Source organism: Sparassis crispa, assembly GCF_003851025.1.
Source record: "Sparassis crispa DNA, contig_000005F, whole genome shotgun sequence".
Classification (NCBI taxonomy): domain Eukaryota; kingdom Fungi; phylum Basidiomycota; class Agaricomycetes; order Polyporales; family Sparassidaceae; genus Sparassis; species Sparassis crispa.
Window position 1 is genome coordinate 1,004,919 of NW_020939752.1, and position 25,109 is coordinate 1,030,027.

Below are 25,109 nucleotides of genomic sequence, written 5' to 3' on the forward strand. Positions count from 1 at the left end.
CCTCATATTAAATGGCCTTTTCAAGCTCGGGATTTTTCATGCACCTCCCATCCTATGGTGATCGGACATCCCAAGGCCTTTATTTTGTACTGTGGACCTCCCATGTCCCACAAAGTGCCCACATATATTGTAGACACACAATCTCGCAGATAAATCTCATGATATATTGACAAGTCCCAAACTGGGTCATAGTATCGGAGATAATCCAAATTTAACTACCTAATTCTTATTCGTCATAGTACACCGGATCGTCGAAAAGCGCACCGACGTCATCAGGTGCATAGTCAATATAGCTTGGCCCCGCCTCCGCATGACGATGAGAGTACTTGCCACTTGGCCCAGCAACAGCATTAGTGAAAGTTCTGCCCGGCATCGCTCGACCTGCATGCATCAACTGCTGAGGCATCCTACCTTTGTCAACAAACTCATCCTCCTCCTCAATGACATTATCTGCCCGTCGCACGAAGTCTTGCCGTCCCGCCCCTCGGGTGTGGGCTTGGTAGTGATAACGGTGGTTCTCGTCCTCTTGGATGCTAAGGTCTTGATGGGAGGGCACCGCTAAAGGTTGAGGATGACCTGCGCATTGCAACTGTGACCGATGCGCATGAGACGCCAGATGAGGAGGAAATCCAGCAGCAGGGGAGTAGCCGCGTGCATGCCCGCCAACAGAATTGCTCGCCCGTGGGACATATGCAATGGTCGGGGAGTAGCCGTGCGAATATCCAGTGCTCGGCGCGTTGCCCGATGGAAGCCACGAAGGAGGGATAACAGAGGGCGGCCTGATACCTCGAGTATGAGAGTCAGATCGGTGTGCCTCTCACTTTGGCAAGGGCGCGGCATGGCGCTTGGGCAACTGGCCTTGATAACGAGTGGCAGCTCTATTGTCGATGCCAGCATGCACGCTGTCAGCACTGCTGTATCCTTCGAGCTCATCCTCGTACTGCCTTCTACTGCGAGGGGCAACGTGACCATGGGGAGATGCAGCATGCTGTAAAGGGAGGCGTGTTGTGGCCCCGCGGATGTCCCTGATGACAGGAATAACTTCTTGGACCTCATCTGATTGAACATCTTCGTTGATGTCTAGTTCCCGGCGATGCTTGCGAACTTGATTTGTACCGCCGACCTTTGTTGCAGAAGGAGCCTTGGTACCAGCTGACTTGGACTTGGAACGCTTGCTCCGCAGCGGCGGCGGCGGCGGCGGTGGCGGCAGTGCCTCCTGGTCCTCCTCCTCCTCCTCACTCTCGGAGTTCGAATCAAGCTCAGGCTTGGTCGCTAAACATCCAGGCACCTTCAGCGAATCCTTTGCGTCGCGCACGAGCCGGAGCCTGGTGCCCTCAGCATTGATGACAAGTGGGATGAGTGCGTGGCATGGATCGAGCACCGACAACTCCATGTCATCTAGAAGAGACCTGTTAGACTAACATCGCAACATGGCGAGCATCAACTCACCCTCGTGCCATTTAACGATCCGCGGAATCTTGAGATTTGTGTGCCCATGCAGACGCTCCTCAATATAGCCCTCCGTAAGCATTTTCAGTTCATTAGTCTTCAAGTTCTTATAGTTGAAATCGGGTCCCGGCACCAGTATGCGTGCAGGCCAGTCTACGATGCAGAGACTATGTCATGATGCGATTTTCAACCAATTCATCCAGTGGACGCGTACAACGGTGGGATCATATTGTTCTGCGAGCATGTAATGTCAGCATGAGGCAGGTACACGAGTGAAAAGAATACATACGCAGAGTCTCTTGCATCATGCCAGTGAAGATATGCTGATAGCGATCATGAGGATTCTCCTTAACCTTCGCCTCGACAACGATGCTATGGCCAAACTTCGTTGGCAAGTTGAAGCCCTCCAAGCTAAAGTGAGATGACCTGGGTTGATCGTGAGCGATGAATGACAATGACACTAAACAAAAACTTACTTCAAGCTCGTAGTGAGGAAGTCGAGGAACGTGTGAACATCAAGTCCATTATCTTCGACGAGCTTCTTCACGGCCGGCGAACCACCGAAGATCGCAGACGTTTGACGTCCTGCGGTATCAGTTCCGACATAGAGGATGGCCCCGACGACTTCCATGTCAGCAAGATTCCGATATGAAGCTGCCTGTTACTTGACCATCAGATGCAGAACAAAATAACGTCAGAATTCACATACCAAATCCGTGAACTGGTCCTTCGCACTCATCATCCGTGCTGTGATAGACTTCATAGAGGTCGGCCCGACATTTGCATCGTCGAACTCGCGATCATCGCACATGACATGGATCGACTTAATGACCGCCTTCCGTCCATCCTCGTCGTCAGGGTCAACATTCTTGAACAGCTTCTTGTAAGCTACGTTGATCATCTTCAAGTAATCTGCGGAGCTGACTTCGAGTTTGTCAGTACAACCATGCTCATGTAATATGAATGCAATACATACCGTCCTTCATCTTTGGATGCTTCCGAGAGTACCAATGACGGTATATGTTGGTGGGGTTCGCGGCGCGAGAGGGTTTGAAACTGAGACCGGCATGCACAAGAATATCGCGAGTACTCTTCCCATACTTGCGACCAATATTCGCCGCCATCTTCAAGATGTTCTCCCCAAGCTCAGCGGCTTGCTCTCTGGCCTCCTTCGACAACGGTCCCGGAGTCTTTAGCCAATTGTCTGCTGCACGCACTTCACTGTCGTCAGCCTGAGGTGATGTGGCACGGTCCTTTCCCCTCTTCTGGATGTTACTGCTCATCTTTGGTCGATGCATGGACACGGCCGGGTCAGAGGTCACCTCATCTTGCAATTCTGCATCATCCTCGTCGTCTTCTGTCTCCGTATCGACATTGTCAGCACAACGTCTGAGGCTCTTGCTGCGCCGAAGCATCTCCTGATCCCTAGTCTTAGCGTAGTCACTCCCTGAAGGGTCCAACTCGTCGTGCTCTGCAATCTGAGTCAGCGAACATCACCAGCATATCAAAATGAACTTACCCTCGTTACAACTTTCTGAACGTCGCTCCTGTCCGACGTTGTTGCCCTCCCGATCGAGCACCTGGCGAACATCGCCATCAGTGGAAGTGTCGATTCCCATGACATCAGTAACGGCAGCCGTGTCTTCGTGCATGATGACATCGAACTCTACGCCTAGCTCGTCGTCACCGGGTGCATCTTCCTCATTATCGTCGCTGAGGATGGCTGGCATGTCAACGCCTGGGTTCACGCTACCAACGGGTACATCGCTGTCGGCATGCTCCTCCATTCCCTCAGATGGCAGCGGCACGAGTGGCGGCGCCATATCTGTCACCGGATCACGTCGAGTCCTCTTCGACCGAGGCAGTGCAACATCCTGAAAAATTAACAGACCATTCAATAGCTGTCAGTACAATAGAATGAAATATACGCTGGATCGACGTACCTCCAGATCGTCACTGTTGACCTCTTCTACTGTTGAATGTGTCATTTGGATGGTGCTCTTCCTCAGAGGTTGCTTCCGATTATTCGACACATCCGTGGGAACATCCTGCAGGATAGCGGAGAGTGGAGTGTTAGTTGAAGTACCAAAAAAAACATTTTGAAGTACCTCGTCAGCGGCGTCATGCTCGTCAGCAGCGTCATGCTCATCAGCAGCGTCATGCTCGTCAGCATCAACGTTGCCAGCTGGTGCCTTGCACCGGGCGCGCTTCTTCCCCTTCCCCTGCAGTTTTGGCTTAGGCCTCGGTTTGGGTGGAACCTGCAAATTAAATGTTAGAAACCGATCCTATCGAGGATAGGCATGACTAACCTGACTCTCATCCTCATCATGAGATACATGGATATCACCGACTGCCAGGGAAGCACGCTTCTTTGCGCTCGCCCTGCGAGGTAGAGGAGGGAGAGCTTCTGAAGCGACCTTGTCGGGCTTTGACCGAGACCTCAGAGTGCGAGGTTCAATGACATCTGGAGGACCGGTGTCTTTCCTCCGAGCCATATTGCAGGTTGTCTGCGAGGGAAGGTGATTAGACAGACATGCGCGAACACGCCGAGGACGGGATGGTACAGAGGATGCGAGCGAAGGTAACTTACCAGACAATGCTCGCATTTTGAGGACGTCGGACGACGACAATACAGTTGCTGAGAGATCTGTCTGTTCAGATTACTGAAAAAAGATCAGACTCATCAGAAAACAAAGTGCGGAAGTAGTACTCACGAATCGCCGTGGTGCTTTGTTGTCCCCTTGATATTCACGGGCTGTGGTTGGCTGCCAACAAGTGTATCACATATTCTACTACTCAGCAAAGTGGACCAAGCCCGGGGCCTGACCATGCACCTCATGCAGAGAAACGCACAGGCATCCCGAGCACAGGCCATGCCTTCGCAGAGGAAAACTGTCTGCAATGGCCGAGACTCATCGGGATCGGGGGTGCACATCTGCGGAGCGACGTTAGCAATGCGGGTGCTGTAAAAGTGCGTAGACTATCCGCTCGTAGCGCAGAAACTGATGGATGGTCACATCCACTGCAAGCGGGTTGGGTTGGATATGGTGCACGAGGCGCGATCCAGGCACACACGAATAAACTCAGCATCATGACCACTCACCGGGACGTGGAATAGCGTCGCCGAGCTTGCTGCATGTGTGAGCCAGCACACGTCACCCAGGTGAATGACACATTTCGAAAGGCTGCAAAGGTTTAGCGGCACAAGGCTCTGCATTCAGCACGTCGCTGGGTCAGTGTCTGCAGGAGGACGTCCTCGTCGTGTTCTGGCCCACATCGATGCATGCGAATCGGACGATGCAGCTGTTAAACGAGCAAAGAGAACCGTGAGGTGCACGCAAGATATGGGAAATAAATATAAGTACATACGTAGTGACAGTGGAGTGTCAAGGAGAGCACGGACAGGGATAGAAACCTGGATAGAAATAATTGTAGATCGGACGAATCGGCTGGTAGACGAGCAAGGAGAACCGTAAGACGCATGCACGATATGGGATATAAAGAGAAATATGTACGTAGTGACAGTGGAGCGACAAGGAGAACACGGAGAGGGATAGACACTTGGATAAAGATGATTGCAGACTGAACGAGATGGAAAAAACGATATGCACAGCAGGAAGACAGTAGATCGATGAGAGAAACTTGAAGTGGGAAGTCCTATGTCCGAAAATGGGAAGTCCTGGTGGCAGGCTCTCAAACATCGTGCAGCCTTCAAGTTCGTAGTATGTATGAGTCCTCCGTTTGCGCGCACTCTATTGTCTGGCTACCTGTCATCCACTACGCAATCTCTATCACATACCGATTCCCTTGACAACGTCTCCATCAAGGTGTGACTCGGCCTTCTCCTTGCTTTCTGACTATCCTGCCCTGGTTGGTTGACTCGCGCAGTGGATAGAAGAAGTGCGCTCCATCCATCCCCGTCATCCTCATCGGCTGCAAATCTGACTTCCGCCAACCAGAAAGTACGTCCATCTTCTCTTCATCAACCTCACTCTCACACTCCCTCTCATCCCCGCCCGTCTACCCTCCACTTGCCACTCATTACCTCCCACCCTACTAATGCTGAACCCACCCAGACTTCCCCCAAGCTTCCTCCCCCACCTTCATCTGGTGCGCCGATGCCGAGTGCGTCGCCCCGGATATCCGCGCGCCCACCTACAAAGAATGCAGTGTGCTGCAGGTCGAGTCGAGGGTGTCGACGACGTGTTCGACACCGTAACGTGCGCGAGCATGCTCATGCGCGAGGGCGTCCCTGTGCACGTCCCCGCCGCCCACCACGAGCACGGCTGCCGCGTGGTGTGCTAGCCGCGGTGCCTGGTTCTGGCAGTGTAGATTTACGGAGTGATAGTTTTTGTTGATTGAGTGTGTGTACATGGACGGATGCTCGAGTATGATGAGTACGACATGTACGTACGGTATCTTGCACGGTTTCAGCTACTATTCTACATCCCCGGCAGACTCGCACTTTTGTCTCATCTCGTACCGTCTCCTCTGGATCCCTCCATGTATACTAAATAACGTGCAGTACTGACCGCAACTATGCATCACGTCGTTCGCTTTCTCAGCAGTTTGGCAGTGTGGCTGGATGGGTGAATGATGAGTTTCGAGAGGTTGACCCCGCAAGGCTTTGTGTCCGGCACGTTGCTGGGCCCGTGTCTGCAGGAGGACGTCCTCGATGTGCTCTGGCCCACATCGTTGCATGCGAATCGGACGATGCGGCTGGTAGAGGAGCAAACAGAACCGTGAGGCGCACACAAGATATGGGAAATGAAGATAAGTACATACGTCGTGACGCGATGGAGCGATGAACACAACACAGAGAGGTATAGAAATGATTGCAGCCTGAACGAGATGGACGAGACGATACGCACTGCAGCAGGAGGATAGTAGATCGATGGGGTATTGTGGAAAGAAATTTGTAGTGGGAAGTCCTAAGTCCGAAAATGGGAAGTCCTGTTGGCAGGCTCTCAAACATCATACAGCCTTCAAAGCTTCAAGTTCATATGTACGAGTACTCCTCCGTTTGCTAGCACTCCACTGTCCACCGGTTATCCACGATGCAGTCTCCGTCAAATAGCTGCGCTCAGTCTCATTTCGCCGGTGCATGGCCCAGTGCGCAGACACCTTTCTGCCTCGTGTTACTTTGCCTGACCTTTCTCCTTCCACAGCATGTCTCTTCTGTTGACCAAGATAGAAGGCACTGGCAACGGCATCAAGACTGTCATACCCAACATGTCTGACGTCGCCCGCGTGCTAAGCCGACCGCCCATGTACCCTACCAAGTTCTTCACCTGCGAAGTTGGCGCGCAGACATCGTTCGACGAGAAGAACGATGGCTACATTGTTAATGGCGCGCATGACGTAACCAAGCTGCATGAGCTTCTGGATGGGTTTATCGACAAGTTCGTGCTGTGCAAGTCGTGCAAGACCCCCCAGACGGATCTCATCATCACCAAGAACGATGAGATCATCCGTGACTGCAAGGCATGTGGCGAGCGCACTGGCATCGACATACGCTACAAGCCGACGATGTTCATTCTCAAAAACCCGCCCAAGGCCAGCTCGAAGAAGAGCAAGGGAATGAAACAGGCCAGCGGCGATGGCAGCCCGAGCCTTAGCGCTAATGGCAACGGCCATAAGAACGGCGACACTGCAGATGAGGCAGACGTTGCTCCTTTGGTGCGAACTCAGGATGTCCTGCTTGAGGGCATCATACAGATCGCGTATGCTGCCCGCGAAATCTTCCGGTATGTTGCAATACGTAGTTCTGACATTCCTGTTCTGACCGCACTGAAACACCTCGTACAATCCATCTCGTTTCCAGGGCGCACGCCGTTCTAACTCGGCGAACGCTAGCCCGCACTTACAGGCACCGAACGGCTTCGACTAGTGTAGTCACTCGCCGTGATTGGCTATTCCGAGCGCGAAGACTCAGCAAGGTAATCCCCCCTGTTTTTGAGCCCACAGACACTCGCTGAATTGTTCGCGTTCACAGCTCATTGCCCAATCCGTCCCTATGTCTTTTCGCCGGCCAACTGCTCACTATCGACGGTTGAGCTTGTCGGCAGATCGGCCTTCCTCTTGTTCGATATCCCCTCAGAAAACACCCCCCTCGCACGTCCACCTGATTCAACCTTCCGACGTTCCCCGCAAGCGGCGACCTCGCAGCACAAAACATCTCCATCTGCCTGGGCCGGAGCGATTGGTGACGCTTCCTGGACGCCTCAACTTCACACAGTCAGATCCATCCCGGGGTCGCGCAGAAGGTCCTGAAATTCGATCTTCACGCCCTCTACAATGAGCACCCCGCTCTGACGACCCATTTGTGCTCCCCACCGACTTTGCATCCATCCCTGACCCTCCCGAGGCTGCCACTTTTGACGGGCTGTATACCTCTTACGTCGAAGAGGATCCAGGTGTTCAATCCGGGCGAGATCGGCAGAAGAAGGTGCAGCAGTGGAAGAGGTGGGCAACAGAGGTCATCCCGTCATTACTGCACCCCCATATGGAGCTCCTTCGACGATCGGACTATTTGCGTGAATCCGTTAACCAGGAGAAGACATGCACTTGCGGTGGCGAGCACGTGCGAACTCTTCAAGTCATCTGTGTATACTTTGAACGTAAGTAGCAATTTTTTTTCTTCTGTTTCGTCGCAACCCTCAGGCACTCACACGGCCTCATTTTAGGTCTACGACATATCACCATCCACGTTTGCCAGTGCTCGCCCGCTGCCCTTCAACTTCTATCTCGCGGCCTTTTCCCATGTGCCCCTCAAGCTCTGACTTTGGTGGTCGACCTCTCCCTGCTCAAGTTTGTTCAAGAACTTTTCGTGCAGCTGCCGCCTAACACAACATCCTTCTGCACCATGCTGGAGTACTTCCTTGGTGAACGTGGATACAAACTGACTACACGGGTATGTATTTTGCCCTACGTGAACATTCATGCACTCATTCAGACATTTTAGGACTCGTTACATCGGCGCTTCGGCAATGCCCTCCTCTGGTATTCGAATCTCGTCAACGCCACTGATCGGCACATTCAAAGCATTCTGGAACGAGCACGGCCTCCCCCGCTGCGTGACGCTTCAACTCCCCCTGCCGCCGAGCGGGCCGAACGTGAGTATCTGCTAGACCTCCCCATCTGTGAGGTAAAACTGACTTGAAACCCAGCAGGGCTCCCCACTTTCCAAGCGTCTAATGATGCAGAAGAGGGGATCGAACCTGATCCCGAAAATGTGCAGCAACCGGAAGGGACTCCTTTCAGCGGTGCATCTCACGGCGAGAGACCGAGCGAGTATCTACGTGCTCGTTGTCCTCTGTGCTTCGGCGGAACGACATGCAGTAGTGAGGATGGCATGTGAGTATTATTTGTTAATGCTTCCATGTCTATCAAACTAACATTCGTCAACATCAGACCTGATATCATCGTCTGCATTGATGCATGCTTTACGCAGAAGCGGAGGAAGGGCCAGGGAGGTGGGCGCGATGATCCTCGTCATGCGTGAGAGTCTGTTTTTGTGCCTGAGTCGGATGTCAAGGACATGGAGTCATACGTCGAGAGCCTTCGACCCAGTTCAGACAACAGGCCGCATCGTACACAACCCACAGTGGAGGAGGAGGACGAGTATGAGCCTGGTCTCAAGCTGCCAAGATCAGTTCTCAATGGCTGCCACGAGTCTTTCCTAGCAGCAGACGAGAAACGTCAGAAGGCAAGTACGCAACTCTTCGCTGACACGGGTCTCATGACGCTGCTGTGCCGTCATGACCGTGTGCTTTGGTTGGTCAACATGACCTCTGCGGGCGAGAAGCAGTACTACGCCCTTACGCTTATCCGCCGACTCTTCGACAATCTCCCTGCTTCTATGACTGTCAGCATACTGTACGATATCGGCTGTCAACTCCACCGAAGCTGCATCAAATTTGGCTTTCTCCACGATGTCATCGACTGCATCACGTTCGCGATATTGATATTCCATGCATATGGGCACCAGTGGCCATGCCAGCTGATATATCATCCACGGAAGGGAATCGGGTTTGGGTTGACAGATGGCGAGGGCTGCGAGAGGTTCTGGAGTGCGATTCGGAAGCTCATCCCATCGTTACGAGTGTCCAGAGTGAGTCCTCATTTTTCTACTTTGATGAATTTTGTCTTCTGATGGACGTTGTCAGTACCATCAGCATCTTTTCATTCTCGACACGCAGGTCAAACATCTTGATGAAGAGTCAATGTCCGGGCTTGGGCATTGACTTTCCAGGAAGTGGAGTGTATGCCAGTCGAAGAAGCGTGCTGCCATCGATGCACTTCAAATGCTTGGCATCGAGGAAGATGTCTTACGGGCTGAGTGGGTAGCACAGGTTGAAGAACAGATGAAACCGGCACCGCGTGCATTATGACTTCTCTGCGGTTGTTCTGAGTGGCTAACTACATGCAACAGGTCGTTCGCGCGACAAGGGCAAGCGCGCTATTGAAACGGTGCTTGCACTGCAAAAGACACTTGTTGCCTACCAGGAGAACATCCGTGATCTCAAACTCAAACTTCTGGCTGACAATGATGTCCTCGACACCCAAGAAATAGACTTGCAGCTCGTTGATGCCAGGTCAAAGAGTGCACGGATCGCTTCCGCTCTGGAATGCAAGAAAGCAGCGCTTGGCATAGGTGAATGTGCGCAGCTCGTGCGACTCGCATGCAATGTTTTCCTGAGGATCCGAATGAATGCGCATGCCATCAAGCATCGGATCCGTGATCGCCTTCATCAGTGCAAGTTCGAACTCAAACATCTCGAGCGTTCGTATCGCCAGACAATCAACAGTATGTCTCTTTCTTTCTTTTAGGCTTCATTGTTGATGCCTTTGAGCTTGTAGACAACAAGCTTAGCACACATGCTGAGTCGTCCATCAAGCGTCGTGAACCCGGTATTCTGAAGCTCGCGAAGATGTACAATAATTTATGTATGCAGATGTCAACGTTAATTCGACAGCGCAAGGCTCCGCGGTTTGCTATTGTATCACCTCCCATTCAGAGCAACGGCCTCTTCAAGCTTGACATTGATGACGACATTTGGCAGGATGTTGGGCTGGATGATGATGCAGACACTGATGCAGTTTCTCAATGGCTCGGAGATGAAACGGTGCGTGAGGGTATCAAGATGTGTTTGCTCTTAGATCGTTGTATTGAGGAGGAGAGCCGATTGCAATGAGAGCGTTGTGCATTGCAAGAATGGTTTCAAGAGGAGTGGTTGACCCTGCAGAAGGCCTGTGTCGATGCAGGTATGTTGTTGTTATTCTTATGCTTCTACAGTTCTGATGTCTGAATAGATAATGACATTGACCTTCTCTATCTTCTTCATCACCATCGTGATCGTTTATCTCGCTTATGTGTGACTTGGCAGTCTCAAGTCCGTGCGATTCTCTGTTTGACCCCTATGAGTTCATCATGGGGTCCTTCGGAGCAGGAGCTGAGAGATGCTGCTGTATATCAGGTGACAGGCAAGTGGGATAAGGATGAGAGCTTGATGGCACAATATAATTCAGGTGAGAATCAGGATGATGATGAGGAACGGGTAAGCTTTGATCCACCTACTGATTCTGAAGATGATGGAGAGTTGGTGGATGCAGCAGAGGTGGTGGCCTTTAATGATGCATATCATGAGCTCTTAGCTAACCCTGATCTTGATACACTTCTGCTGGACAGTAGTATTGTGGATGATACTGAACTCTTACCAGTCTCTCCTAGTAGGTACACTCCTCGCAAGCGAGCTCTTTTGATAGTTTAGTCCAAATACATCACACTTGTACTTTTCTAGATATGTTGCTACTAACACTGGGGGCAAAAGTGGATGTTCTGCCTTGGAACAGTGTCTGAACATCCAAGGAACAGATTACGTTTTTGGACATGTCACATGTTCTGAACATGGTAAGGAACATCTGATATGTCTCGCACAATGTTCCATTGGAGAGCATGCTGGAGACATGTTGCATGTACCATTCTGGAACATATAATATGTCTCACACAATGTCTCATTGGAGAATGTCCTGCAGACTTGCTGCATGTTTCATTCTGGAACATTTATCATTTTGCTACTATATTCTGGGCTTGTCTCTTGGTGCAATATGCTCTGTATAATAAGGATTTTCCATGGCCAAACACATTACATTTCTGGCTGCTGTTAATCTTCAGAACATTGTGAGAAGATGTTAAGTGCTCCTACTCCAAACATACAAGATGTCCTGGGCACCAAGAACATTTGCAGTACATGTATGATACATACTAAAATTATACTAAAATTTTACATGTACTGCAAATGTTCTTGGTGCCCAGGACATCTTGTATGTTTGGAGTAGGAGCACTTAACATCTTCTCACAATGTTCTGAAGATTAACAGCAGCCAGAAATGTAATGTGTTTGGCCATGGAAAATCCTTATTATACAGAGCATATTGCACCAAGAGACAAGCCCAGAATATAGTAGCAAAATGATAAATGTTCCAGAATGAAACATGCAGCAAGTCTGCAGGACATTCTCCAATGAGACATTGTGTGAGACATATTATATGTTCCAGAATGGTACATGCAACATGTCTCCAGCATGCTCTCCAATAGAACATTGTGCGAGACATATCAGATGTTCCTTACCATGTTCAGAACATGTGACATGTCCAAAAACGTAATCTGTTCCTTGGATGTTCAGACACTGTTCCAAGGCAGAACATCCACTTTTGCCTCCAGTGTAACTAGGTCCATCTTACCAAGTACAGACCTTGGGATGTCCATTTGATATGAGGCGGGAGGTCCGTCTCACCTAGTAGGGACCTTGGGATGTCCATTCTATATGAGGCAGAAGGTCCATCTCACCCACTACAGACCTTGGGAAGTCCATGCTCTGTCAGACAGGAGGTCCACCATACTAAATAGAGACCTTGGGAAGACTATTCACTGTCAGACAGGAAGTCCAATATATATGATGTAGAAGGTTGATCTGATATATGACCATAGCTTCATTGCGGGTAACACAGGAGATGCACCACATTAATAAGAGATGTGTCAGTGATAATTAGTAAATGGTGAGCACTATACATACAAATAGATTTCAATGTAGTATAATGTAAAATTAATAGTAGGCAATGAGGGCAGCTTCTGTATGATATAGCGTAAAATGGTGTTGCATGATTTACTTTTGCACTGAAACCTAGTTAATCATAAGATAAGCAAAAATACAGATATTAATGCTTTGTTCCTGCATTGACAAACAATGTGTTCAAGCAGACGTGTGACAACATGTACTCCAACAAATCATTTTAGCAGACCTGCAATGACACCTACTCCAACAAGTCATTCATGACACCTACTCCAACAAGTCATTCAATGAGGCCTGCGATGACACCTACTCCAACAAGTCGTTCAATGAGGCCTGCGATGACACCTACTCCAACAAGTCGTTCAAAGAGGCCTGTGATGACACCTACTCCAACAAGTCGTTCATGTAGGCCTGCGATGACACCTACTCCAACAAGTCGTTCTAGCAGACCTGCGATGACACCTACTCTAACAAGTCATTCAAGGAGGCCTGCAATGACACCTACTCCAACAAGTCATGCAGATGTGAGAAGAGACCTATATACCATGATTAGATGCAAATATATATCTGTGAAATTCTGAATTTGCATTCACAGCTGCACACATATAGTTCTAGAATGCACAGTAAGAAGAGGGCAAGTAGCATAAGACCTACAGTACAATAAGATATAAGCTAGAAAGTGAAAAATACCAGACTATAGGAGGTCCAGAATCCCCCCTGATACCCTTTAACCAGTAATAATGCAAGGGAGGTCCATGGGAGAACCTAGACAACAGGAAAGATATAGAGCCCATGGGCCCTTTCAGATAGTACCCTCAAGTAGCTCCCACTTCAGGACCTCCTCAGCTGTGAGATGTCCCACAGGACCAGTGGGCCATGCACTAATCCCATGGGCAGACCACCCCCTGGGAGGCTCTTAGCCACAACAAACAGTAGATTATATTGAGGCTAAGAGCTAGGGATAGGAGGTACCCTGAAGTGAGTTGGGCCGCAATACCCCGAACTGGTGCATGCTCAATGTCTGTGCACCATGTTTGTATCAACTTCAGGATGAGCCAGCTCTCGAGTTCTCTCTCCTTGCCACTATGGATGGTAACCAGTCTCTTAAGCTCGTCGATGACCTCTTTCGATCCGGTGTCACTCGCAGTGATGGTCGCATGGACCGCACTGATATCTGGCTGACTCCCGAAGCAGTCGATCAATTCAAAGATGAGGTTGCTCGATTAAATCAGGTATGTACCTGATCAAAATATCTGGCAGTAGATCTGACGAATGTCATAGCAACCTCAACCGTCTACATCCAGCGGCAGTGCACCTGGACTCCCAGACGATGCACATGCAGAGTTGGATGACATTGACGACGATGTTGCAGCAGAGCATGGCAACACAGAAGGCGTGCTCAAGCCGATCACAGTATGCGTGGAGCGCTGGCGCAATGCCGGTCCAAAGGTGCACAAAAAATGTTTGCATTGTTCGCAGTGATGGGCATCTTCGTATGCCTTTGTCAACATGGTCACCTTCTAATTCTTTGTGATATGATTCGCAGCGGAGAGTTGTAAGTTTGTCATATTTGATATGAATGTCATACTTACAGTTTCCAAGGATGAAACAGCCCCTCGCCATCATTGACAAGCTCATTGAGGTTTACGGCACTAATGTTAAGGTGGGGTACGACATCGCATGTGCATTTTTGAAGACGCTCGCCCGTAGCTCTCTTGGACCACATGCCACAAAAGCGCGCATGTCTGGGGTGGTGCCGGCATTTCACGGGCATGGTCATAACTGGGGATGTCAGGTACACTGGCATCCACTATATATGGATGACGTTGGCAAGGAGGATTTTGAGGGATGTGAGCGGTGCTTCTCTGAGTCGAACGCGCTTGCCCCTGGCACGCGACTCGCCACATCGTTCCATCGTCATCAGGCAATCGAACAGTTTTTCGGATTTTGGGATGAACAGAAGCACATTGAATCAGGTAAGTCCTGCATCAATTTTACATGGATCATGGTGACTAAGAACTAATGCAGGCAATTTCATCTACAATAATTACAAGCAAGCCCTCGACATCATCATGCAGGACTCGGAGGTGCTCGATGTTCTGTCCGAGGAATTGAATATTGGGCCGGCTGAATATGAACGATACCTGGAGGAAGAGCGAGAATACCTGAGCGGGCTTAAGGTAGAACCGCCCGAAGTGGCACGCAAGGTGGATTACATGGAGGCATTGAAGCATCTCGAAGAAGCTGGGTGAGTGGTTTGAATTGTCATTTTTGGTAGCTATTCACCTCTTTCAAGGCAGAAATGTGAGCAGGCATGCGTGGAATTCAACAACCTCGACTACAACATCATCTACAAGGGGTACCAGAAAAAGGAAATTGCGAAGGTGCAGATGCTGTATCGAACGACTTACAGCTGGTATGAAGGAGTTGCCGAAGAAGTGCGGCTGATAGAAGAGGAGCTAAGTATCATCGAGCGATGGTTGCCTGGGACCCAGGAGTACATAGAGATGACTGCAGAATTGGGAAGGCATAAGTATCGGCGTGCCTTGGACAACCTGGAGCGATTGGTTGTGCAGCGGCTGTTTGAGCTGATGAAGCTTGGCATGAGCGGTGTCGGTGCGTTCACTTCAAGCATCTCAAGTGCACGTTCTGATCAATTTTCAGGATACAAACTTTGTGAGAAGATTGGGAAAGCCTTGAAAACACGAGCAGAAGCCATCAAGAAGGCTCTTGCTGAGTACAATCGCTGTGCCCTGGAACTGTCACCTGCACGCCCAACTCTGACGTGGTCGGAGGTAATGGACATGGTGTCCCTGGCGGACTTTGACCTGCTACGTGATGCACGTCAAGATATCCATACCCTACCATGGGCGCAGTGAGCCAATTGCCAGGCGATGAATATGTACTTCAATATCCAATGTGCACGCGAGGAGATCGAACGATTGAATGTTGAGATCTCATGCCTCTTCACCTCACTAGTCGATGAGCACATTGACTACTACATTGCCATCTCCCACTGTATCATCATGAAGCCTGCCCTGGCCCATATACTTTCAATGCAATGGAAGTATCATGACAGGATTCATGAGAAGATTGCACACCACCTCTACCAGACCTCACAACTCGCAGGATTCTCAGAGAAGGTGGTGTGCAGTCGCCACATTGGGCGTGAAACTGGTCCGACCCTTGGTATACCCCTACCGTCCTGGGCGTGCTATAGTAATGGCGACGTGTATCTGGCTGAAGATGAAGAAGAAGACGATGGCTCTCATGGCATTCCAGGGTTGAGTTCCGAGCTGGAGGCGATACATCTTGTTGACTTTTTTGATGATCTAGGCAGACAGTAGATAGATTGGTCTTACGTCGCTTGTTTTTGATACAGTTGCTATAAAATATATTCTCTTATATACGAAGTAACATTACCTGTCGTGCAAAGAGTAGAAAGACACTCGAGAATCGTTCAAAGATGAGCGAGGATCTAACGCGTGCAGTAAGAACTACGCTCAGCTGACGGAAAAGGCAAGTCTTAAGCTCAACATTCACTTCAACAAATCACTGCTTCCATGTCCAATGTCACTGCCTTCTCTGTGGTTCCCATCGATCAATGCTGCTTGAATCCGCTAGGATTGCAATCACTACGGCATCATCTGGGTGTGAACAATCTCTATAGACAGCACCAAAAAAAGTTCAATGCTGCAGATCTCGCATTTCTGGTCTCTGGCAGCCACAATGACGACCGTCACCACTTGAACCACGACTGATTTCACGATTTATTTCGCACTCATCCAGAAGGAATGCCGCCGGGTCCAAAGTCAACAGACGAGAGGCAGTCATTCCGTGAGTTATTTACAGGGGTTGTGTTCGACTTCGTGAGTGCTATTCTTGTGACCTAATCTCAAGCTCACTCTCATGTACAGCTCACTGCATGGGACCGCTTTACGGGCAGTTCTACCATTATGGTTCACACCAACAGTACTCAGCGGCCTGGCGCGGCTGTAGCTCCAGAGCAGGTCAAGGTCATATCCTACTTTTCGCCGGGCCTTCAATCCGAGTTGCCCGAGACATCGTACACTATCGCACGCATCATTCAACTATTTATAGAGGGGATGGCGATACCTGCAATTGAACGTTGGGATTGCGCAGCATGATTAGAAGGATTCAAGCTCTCTCCAAAAGGTTCACACGATTGTGAACCTTATCGTGCACGCACACTCATTCCTTCCCCAACTCGCGGCTCACTCTACACCTTCTACGGTCATCCATCTGGTGTGCTCGAGACCCTCATACTGGACTTGCAAGGTGGAGGAGTGTCGGCTCTTCCAGTTGCTGGTGGGTCAGTCATCACAGAGCAGGTAGAGGTACAGCCAGAGGATGAAGCTGCGGATGAGTCCAGCCAGTATGACGACAATGCCTGGTATGAGCGTGCACAAGCTAGCGGTGTCCTGGAGTTGGCAGAGACAAATGGGTTACTCAAAGTGCATGTTTCGGAGCTGGAGAAACTATGTGAGTAACAACAACGTGAGATCACAAGCCTGAAGCATGAGATGAAGCAAATGCATACTGGTAAGTGTCGTTTATCAGATCGCACAATGATCTCATTCACTTCTTGCAGCTCAGCGACAGCAAGCCACCCTGTCTAAAGTTTGGGCAGTACATACACTACCGGGAGCCCTTTCACCACTTTGGCATGTAGCTGATCCATCTTCGCCTTCCCCATCTGCCATGTCCCTGACCCGGCCATCTGTTTCGTCGCCATCACGTCCATCTCGCATTCGTAGTGCTACTCCGTCAACTCCTCGGCAGCACCATCAGACTGCTATCACCAATCCATCCACCCCACCACGATTGAGTGTAGACTCTCCTCTGGTACGCACATATTCACTTCCACCCCTCATGAACACTATGTCGCCATCGCTGTCATCTCCTTCCTCAATCACCCATTCGTCGCGCTCGGCTTCACGTGAGTACATGGCAACTACCGAACATCGGCCTATTGAGGCATTTGGGCCTGCGACCGATGCTGTCATGTGTTCGCATGACATCCCGGCCATCATGCACAACATGCTATGGCACGTCGAGAGGACGTCTGCGACCTTGGCTTGGCAATTGGATATTGAACATCACCTCCAGATCGCACCGGATGTTGCAGCAGAGTTGGCTCGTGCAATGATAGAGGATTTATATGCTTCTCAGACCACTGGTTCTGCATTCCAAACCTCTCCGTAGCTCTTTCTTTCTGATTGTATTTAAAACATGTATGTCATGTGTAGAATATAAAACGTGACCACGTCTTGTTGAATGGGTGAGAGCGTGCTATGTCTTCGAAGGTCAGTATCAAGCTTCTTCATTCTCAGGCTGTCTTCTGTGATGTCGAATATCACGTATGGGCCAACAGCGGTGTGGCCACGAGACCCATCGCTCCTGCCAAATGCCGCATCCCACCACGTGTTGCTTCATCCGTTCTCAAAGACATGGTGAACAAGTCTCAAGAGAAGACAGCGGCACTTGAAGCTGACCTCACAAAGTGGTATGATGACGCAGTGACATACTCAAAGACACTCTCCGACAAGTATGGCAAGAAGAGCGAGTACTACCTCCACATGATGTTTACAGGAGGTGCAAGCCTGCAGAACCGCAGGAAGACAACTGCATTCAACTCGTGGTCTCACCATTTGGCAAAGACTGCCAATGAAGGTCGGTGACTTAGGCCAGCCTTGCACTGGAAATGTAACTCATCCAGAGCCTCAGGTGTTCTGGCAGGGGAGGGCTCAAATATACTCGAGTTGCAACAGGAAAATATTGATGATTATCACAGTCTCACCACAGCTCAGAAGGCAGAGCTAGTTCAAGAACTCGAAAAAGAGAAAACATCATGCATGGTCGGGCTGCGCCTTAATCAGTGTGGCCGTACTCAGGATGTTAACAATGTCTGCAAGAAGATCAAAGCCCTTGTATGTTATATTCATTCTTGTTACATTCTTTCTTCTGACAATTGACATAGCTCCATGGTTTGAAGTGCCGTGTCGGTGTGGAGGGCTTCTTCTGCCTTGTGCGCAACACGACCGACTTCCACATGCCCCCGCGCTGGTACTTCAGCTCGCAGGAACTCGATAAGTACCTGCGTGGTGCAATCAAGAAGGGTTGGGACCCTGCCAATATCGGTGCATTGGCAGAGGCCCTTGCAGTGGCCAGCTGCGATTTTATGTGTGAGTTTATCCTGATTCTTATCTCCCCTTTGGCTAACGAGTTACCTAGCTTTCCTGAGAACTTCGAAATCAAAGGCCGACTGGTTGAAGGGAGAAATTCGCGACAAGATCAATACCATGCTCGGTGAGTTAGTATGTACTGGTTAATGAGATGTACTAATATTTGAGGAACATAGTGGAGATCACCGGGAACAGCAAAGCGGTTATGAACTACGTCAACTATGAGAGGGATATCGTACTCAAATACGGCATCACGTTGCAAGGATGGACTCACGAGAAGTGGGCGAACCCCTCTGACCTCAGCACCAGCCTTCTTCCTCTTCGTACTCTCCTGGCAGCACTGGAGAGTGGCACCTGCAAGTTTGAACAACTGACATCGGAGGAGCTGAAGAAGAGGACAGAGGAATATGATCAGAAAGTAGCTGCAGGAGAGGCCGTCGCTCGAAAGAAGAGGAAGGATACAGGCGGGAAGCATGCTGGGATGAGGCGGAAGCATCGCGTGGAGGCTGAAGATGCAGATGCAGATATGGAGGATGACGACGATGACGAGGTAAATGAGGAGGAGGTGCTGAGTGCCCGCACCGGTGAGAAGAGGCCCTCCAATGATGCAAACACCAGTGAGCAGAGGCCCTCCAATGACGCAAACACCGGTGAGCAGAGGCCCTCCAATGACATGAACACCGGCAAGAAGAGGCCCTCCGATGATGCAAACGCCGGCAGCAGCAAGAGGTGGCCTTTGAAACGTCGACGCAAGACAAGTTCACGCACCCCAAAGAGCACGGAGACCATCCCGAGTGATGCGGACGACTGATCGTATGCACTCAAGTGTCAATGCGGAGGCCAATTTCCTTGCGACCATCTCTCGTCTGCTCCCGCCCTGTTACTTCCATCATCCTCTATTCCTCAACTTCCACTCTTCGCTATCGCACCTCGTGGATGGCACCATATACCGTTTCCGCCTTCGATCTCCTGGCTCTGCTGGACATTACTTCAGTTATGTCTCATTCTAGCTCTCCTCTAGTGAACACTTGCTGCATTTCCCCCGTCTGATACCTGTTAATGTACTTACCTTGTTTTTAACGAGATTTTCCGTAGATTTTCCAATTGATTCAATGACTCAGATAGTTTATTGATGATATAACACTGGAGGCAAAAGTGGATGTTCTGCCTTGGAACAGTGTCTGAACATCCAAGGAACAGATTACGTTTTTGGACATGTCACATGTTCTGAACATGGTAAGGAACATCTAATATGTCTCGCACAATGTTCTATTGGAGAGCATGCTGGAGACATGTTGCATGTACCATTCTGGAACATATAATATGTCTCACACAATGTCTCATTGGAGAATGTCCTGCAGACTTGCTGCATGTTTCATTCTGGAACATTTATCATTTTGCTACCATATTCTGGGCTTGTCTCTTGGTGCAATATGCTCTGTATAATAAGGATTTTCCATGGCCAAACACATTACATTTCTGGCTGCTGTTAATCTTCAGAACATTGTGAGAAGATGTTAAGTGCTCCTACTCCAAACATACAAGATGTCCTGGGCACCAAGAACATCTGCAGTACATGTAAAATTTTAGTAAAATTTTAGTATGTATCATACATGTACTGCAGATGTTCTTGGTGCCCAGGACATCTTGTATGTTTGGAGTAGGAGCACTTAACATCTTCTCACAATGTTCTGAAGATTAACAGCAGCCAGAAATGTAATATGTTTGGCCATGGAAAATCCTTATTATACAGAGCATATTGCATCAAGAGACAAGCCCAGAATATAGTAGCAAAATGATAAATGTTCCAGAATGAAACATGCAGCAAGTCTGCAGGACATTCTCCAATGAGACATTGTGTGAGACATATTATATGTTCCAGAATGGTACATGCAACATGTCTCCAGCATGCTCTCCAATAGAACATTGTGCGAGACATATTAGATGTTCCTTACCATGTTCAGAACATGTGACATGTCCAAAAACGTAATCTGTTCCTTGGATGTTCAGACACTGTTCCAAGGCAGAACATCCACTTTTGCCCTCAGTGTAAGGGAAGTAAGTGGTGTACATAAGCTACTAAACCAGTATAATGTGAGTTGAATGTCGAGGCCAACGTCCTACGCTGTGAGCGGGTGGCGGCAGCGACGCGGACGCGTGGGAAGTTGAATTTGGAAAGAAGCGCGCGGCGGGAGGGCAGAGGGTGGCTTCCAGAGTGCCCGATGGGAGGAGGCATGTGCTTGATGGCGGGGAGCGGCCAAGGCCCTCGTCGGGAGGTGGCGGGAACCGGCTCGTCGGCACCGCCAACGATGCCGGTGGGAGATAGCCGGCATCCGACACGCAGGATTGCTCAAAGTACCCACACTCTTCAGCACTTTCTCCACAGGTAAGAGGATAAGAGGGATCTACACTAATTAGGCGGCACACGTGCACCCGTGTGATGCCACTAATTAGTAGCTGATCGTGGGATGATTAGGTGCCTCCCAGTTGAATGCTCGTTGATTGCACTTGGGTTTTGCATGCTCGGGCTGGTTTTTGAAAGACCATGGTACATTCCAGCACATTCAGTGATGGTTCGAGTTGCCAGACCACCCAAAAAATCATACCCAATGTGCCCACAGGAATTGTAGCTGACCACTCTCTTCAATCACGTGCACAGCTGACCCACATTAACGAAAATTGGACCTTTTGGGCACTCCAAAACCTGCAACTTGCAACAGACAGGAGGTTTCCATAACATATCAGACCCCTGAGGATGGATTCTCTATATGTGTAGATATATCTTCCAATGTAAAAACTTACCCAGCACTGACAACTTTTGCATGAATTGTATCCGGCAACCACTCTGTTCAATCATGCAGCTCAGCTCAGGTCCTCGCAGTGCACGATTCACGCACTCCGCCACCTTCCAGTGCACGAGTGCCAAGATCTCCGCGATGACCAGCACGGCCTCATCTGGGCAGCCCGTCACCACGTCCATGCGCAGGTCAAAGTGCCGCTGCGAGTTCGCCCAGAAGTCTGCACCGCCCGCGAAGAGCCGCAGGTAGAGCAGCAGGAAGCGCTGCGGCTACATGGAATGTGATGCTCTAGAAGACATAACTTACACGCATCATCAAAGATGGATGATAGGTATGCGAGACCGACAAAATATGGTCTTCCCCTGCGCGTCCTTTTTTTAATACATTCACTATTCTATCTGTCCCTGTTACTTCCCTACCGTCTACTGCGCCAACATATAGAGACGGACAAAATGTGGTAGCTTTTTCCCCTGCGGTGTGGGTTTTTTTTTGGTGCACCCACTATTCTATCTGTTTGTATTGCTACGGTATTGCCAACCTATACAAAGTCCATTTAACCACGTCGTCACCTGGTCATTACCGTCGAGCATCTCCGAGCAAGATCTGCCGCCACCCGGCGGTCCTTCGAGTACCTACCAATTTTGAGAATGAGGTCACACCAGAACCTGCATCACTTCCATTCTCAAGAACCTCGAGCATCTGGCGACCATTAATGTGTTCGACCCTTAGGTCCAGTCCCAAGTTAGACGTTGAGTCAGAGTTCTGCTCGGCGCTCCTCGAGCTCCAGGATGTCCCTTACAAGACACTGATGAGCCAACAGATAACTATTGGTAATACACAGCCTTAACCAGAGGCCTCAGGTGTGTCCACCTCATCGCCAATAGCTTCGTCAACTTGGACGTCAGTAACCCACCTCTCTACAATTGGACGTGATGCTTTGGCCATCTCCTCTATTTCCTCCATCTCCAACCTGAGCTCTTCGGCATCTTCGCTTGGTGCTGGCTCCTCGTCATCTTCCTCATCATCTTCCTCTGGAATATAGACAGTGAACCACTCAGAGCCATCTATCTCGGAAGGCGTAGGCGTAGGTCCCAAATACTCAGTTTCGTGAATATGTTCCGATTGTCTGATCGAAGTAGGCCAGAGGATGTCATCCCATAGACAGGCAAGGCGGAAGGCATGCTTTCTCATCGCGAGCAGTGCGAAAGCTACCTGGAATCTCTCCACGCACCAAGCTTTGAGATCTGGCGTGGTTTGCGGCATCGGGCCGAAGGGCAGCTCATCGACGATGCAGGAGAGATAGGACCACTGAGGCGAGCCTTCACTAGCGCTGTCCACGAAGGGGATGTGCGCTATAAGGCGGATGCACTCAGCATCATAGCTGATGCCGAATAGTATCAGGTAATCGGGTGGGTGGCGAAAAGCTGATTCCAGCGATTCAGAATCATCTTCAGTCTGCTCGCAGCGAAGGTACCAGTTGAGGAGATGGGAGCTCAAACTGGGATGGATCGAGCGTCCAAGTTCGTATTGCACATCCTCCAATCGCGGCGACCGGTCAGACGGAGTTTTTGAGGTCAGCCATTGGGCAGGACCTTTGATGCCCACTACCAGTGCGGGATGGAGGACACTGATGCGCAGAAAATGATCCCTTTCTACGCCGAGATATGTTGACGGGCCTATGGGATGTAGAAGAAGCACGAAATCGATTGGCATGCAAGAGTATTCTCCAGCCAAAACCGATGGAAAGTCGGAGCCTGGATTACTGCACCTACGTCAGCCTCTCACACGCCATGAAGGGTGAGAACGAACCATCTCAGCCAACAACCAGGCGTAGTCGTAAACATATCAGGTACGATTGATGCAGCACTTTCTTCATCTCCAACGTAGGTTACCGCATTCTTGAACGCCACAATGGACACCTTGGGATCACAATAGAAAGAATCTTTGGTGTCAACTTTCTCCCAACGGCCATGACGACGAAGGCCAGACAAGAGAAAGTCTGGCTGAAAGGACGTTGGATCCATGTGCCGGCGAACAACATCGTCATGAGACATGTACATCACATCGCTGGAGATGATTTCGAGCCACGGTGCTAATTCCCACGCAGCGAGGTTGTCGATAGGATCCGGGATATCTTGTACATCATGAACGAGAGGTTGAGGCTATGGGCCTAGAAATTCAGTACTCCGTAGATATCAACATCACAGTGCCAACAACTCACCTTCCACTCGTCAGGAATGTGGAACGGCTTATGCCATGTGTCCCGCAATCGTTGTACGTGCGCTAGCTGAGGACCACAGGCCGCTTTAACGCGTGATTCGATAGAAGAGAGGCTGTCCGCAATATGCCACTTGGATAGGTGGACGGGATAGCTGGTGGCAGAACGAATTAACAGACAAGTCGGAAACGATTCAGCATTGTACATACATGCCAGCCTTCGCCATTAGCCCTGCCAGGCATGTAGAACTGTTATGTGCTTCGGATTCGACGTACGCCATTAGATGGAAAGTGGTAGGTGTGTAAGAGGGCGATTCCAGTCCGTTTACTATATGGACATGTCCCTACGGTCATCAGAGCGCGCAACCGGACGGTATTGTTCTCACCACATCAGGCAACCGGCAAAACTCGATTATATCTTCATCCACTAGCAGCTGGTACTTAGCGTCAACAGACTTTCAATTGACATAACAATCATCACACGGAACAATTGCGAAGGAAGCAGCACGACGGCAAGATTCCGATATAATATCCAGGAAAGGAAAGTCACATTTGTCATACGTCATACTGTCTGCTGCGGCTTTCACCTTCTAGGCTCCCGATGAACTTACTCTTGGCTGCGGCCCCGCAGCGCAGCCGCGTATAAGTAGCATTGGATCTCGCGGCGCTTGCATCAAGAACTTTGACCCACTACGTACAACTCGTATCCACATCTCATCGACACCGTTTAGTGAATCATGTCCCCATCCACCGAGTCAGAGTCCTCTGGCAAGCAGAGTTCTACTCAGAAGTCGCCGTCGGGCGGAAAGAGGGAGGAGGCTTCGTTCCATATCCTTCCCCATCCTGCAGTACGTCGACCTTGAGATGAACGCTTAACGACTAACCTTCATTGACACGTAGAAGACCAATGATCCTAGAGATCTCGAAGGCCCACAGCTTGGCGGTGGGCTGAACAGTAACCCTGAGATCGGGGCGTTCCATGCGCGTGAGCCGTACGTTCCCAGCCCCGCGCTCATGCAGAATGTGGAGCAGCCTAAGGTGCGTGGGCGTCTCAGTCTGGAGAAACATCAACTGACGTTGGTGCGTTACATCTTCAGACCCGCGAGGAACTGAGAGCGAGGGCAGCAGAATTAAATCAGAAGAGCCAAAAGCATACCGAGAACAGGGGATGAGGTGGAAGGTGTCCATAGTTGGGGTTGCTGATTGAACGGCCCTACAATATTTGTAGCTTTTACGTCGTTTCGGTCCGGGGTGATAGATTGTAGCAATGTAACTGTTGGTGGACTACATACAATCATGAGCATGGGTTGGTGATATACGCTTTTCCACGGTGGAAGGTTGGATCTTATCTTATCTTATCGAGCA

General features: G+C 49.9%; 9 protein-coding genes across 9 annotated transcripts; 6 read left to right on the forward strand and 3 right to left on the reverse strand.

The window, feature by feature from the left end:
• Window positions 1-226: 226 nt before the first annotated feature.
• SCP_0603680 (hypothetical protein) lies at window positions 227-1,531 on the reverse strand (the record flags this gene model as incomplete). The annotated part of the gene is made up of 3 exons (XM_027759501.1): window positions 227-779; window positions 822-1,398; window positions 1,450-1,531. 3 exons carry the CDS (start codon window positions 1,529-1,531, stop codon window positions 227-229), a joined length of 1,212 nt encoding a protein of 403 aa, XP_027615302.1.
• Window positions 1,532-1,621: 90 nt separating this feature from the next.
• SCP_0603690 (hypothetical protein) lies at window positions 1,622-3,944 on the reverse strand (the record flags this gene model as incomplete). Its single annotated transcript, XM_027759502.1, has 9 exons — window positions 1,622-1,683; window positions 1,739-1,875; window positions 1,926-2,107; window positions 2,159-2,373; window positions 2,426-2,920; window positions 2,969-3,323; window positions 3,393-3,497; window positions 3,558-3,707; window positions 3,759-3,944. The coding sequence occupies 9 exons, from the start codon at window positions 3,942-3,944 to the stop codon at window positions 1,622-1,624; spliced, it is 1,887 nt and encodes a 628-aa protein (XP_027615303.1).
• A 2,674-nt stretch (window positions 3,945-6,618) lies between these two features.
• Window positions 6,619-7,290, forward strand: SCP_0603700 (hypothetical protein; the record flags this gene model as incomplete). Its single annotated transcript, XM_027759503.1, has 1 exon — window positions 6,619-7,290. The coding sequence occupies one exon, from the start codon at window positions 6,619-6,621 to the stop codon at window positions 7,288-7,290; it is 672 nt and encodes a 223-aa protein (XP_027615304.1).
• Window positions 7,291-8,314: 1,024 nt separating this feature from the next.
• SCP_0603710 (hypothetical protein) lies at window positions 8,315-9,695 on the forward strand (the record flags this gene model as incomplete). Its single annotated transcript, XM_027759504.1, has 6 exons — window positions 8,315-8,362; window positions 8,414-8,564; window positions 8,622-8,805; window positions 8,863-8,949; window positions 9,022-9,562; window positions 9,618-9,695. 6 exons carry the CDS (start codon window positions 8,315-8,317, stop codon window positions 9,693-9,695), a joined length of 1,089 nt encoding a protein of 362 aa, XP_027615305.1.
• A 60-nt stretch (window positions 9,696-9,755) lies between these two features.
• Window positions 9,756-11,222, forward strand: SCP_0603720 (hypothetical protein; the record flags this gene model as incomplete). The annotated part of the gene is made up of 4 exons (XM_027759505.1): window positions 9,756-9,831; window positions 9,884-10,258; window positions 10,312-10,577; window positions 10,839-11,222. 4 exons carry the CDS (start codon window positions 9,756-9,758, stop codon window positions 11,220-11,222), a joined length of 1,101 nt encoding a protein of 366 aa, XP_027615306.1.
• A 2,386-nt stretch (window positions 11,223-13,608) lies between these two features.
• SCP_0603730 (hypothetical protein) lies at window positions 13,609-15,870 on the forward strand (the record flags this gene model as incomplete). Its single annotated transcript, XM_027759506.1, has 8 exons — window positions 13,609-13,755; window positions 13,805-14,001; window positions 14,070-14,078; window positions 14,126-14,499; window positions 14,552-14,771; window positions 14,820-15,139; window positions 15,188-15,398; window positions 15,603-15,870. 8 exons carry the CDS (start codon window positions 13,609-13,611, stop codon window positions 15,868-15,870), a joined length of 1,746 nt encoding a protein of 581 aa, XP_027615307.1.
• Window positions 15,871-16,317: 447 nt separating this feature from the next.
• Window positions 16,318-19,540, forward strand: SCP_0603740 (hypothetical protein; the record flags this gene model as incomplete). The annotated part of the gene is made up of 9 exons (XM_027759507.1): window positions 16,318-16,392; window positions 16,441-16,651; window positions 16,700-17,026; window positions 17,136-17,745; window positions 17,919-18,217; window positions 18,272-18,474; window positions 18,525-18,729; window positions 18,779-18,853; window positions 18,906-19,540. 9 exons carry the CDS (start codon window positions 16,318-16,320, stop codon window positions 19,538-19,540), a joined length of 2,640 nt encoding a protein of 879 aa, XP_027615308.1.
• Window positions 19,541-22,370: 2,830 nt separating this feature from the next.
• SCP_0603750 (hypothetical protein) lies at window positions 22,371-24,025 on the reverse strand (the record flags this gene model as incomplete). Its single annotated transcript, XM_027759508.1, has 4 exons — window positions 22,371-23,289; window positions 23,337-23,689; window positions 23,749-23,899; window positions 23,955-24,025. 4 exons carry the CDS (start codon window positions 24,023-24,025, stop codon window positions 22,371-22,373), a joined length of 1,494 nt encoding a protein of 497 aa, XP_027615309.1.
• A 456-nt stretch (window positions 24,026-24,481) lies between these two features.
• SCP_0603760 (hypothetical protein) lies at window positions 24,482-24,916 on the forward strand (the record flags this gene model as incomplete). The annotated part of the gene is made up of 3 exons (XM_027759509.1): window positions 24,482-24,592; window positions 24,648-24,782; window positions 24,842-24,916. 3 exons carry the CDS (start codon window positions 24,482-24,484, stop codon window positions 24,914-24,916), a joined length of 321 nt encoding a protein of 106 aa, XP_027615310.1.
• Window positions 24,917-25,109: the final 193 nt, after the last annotated feature.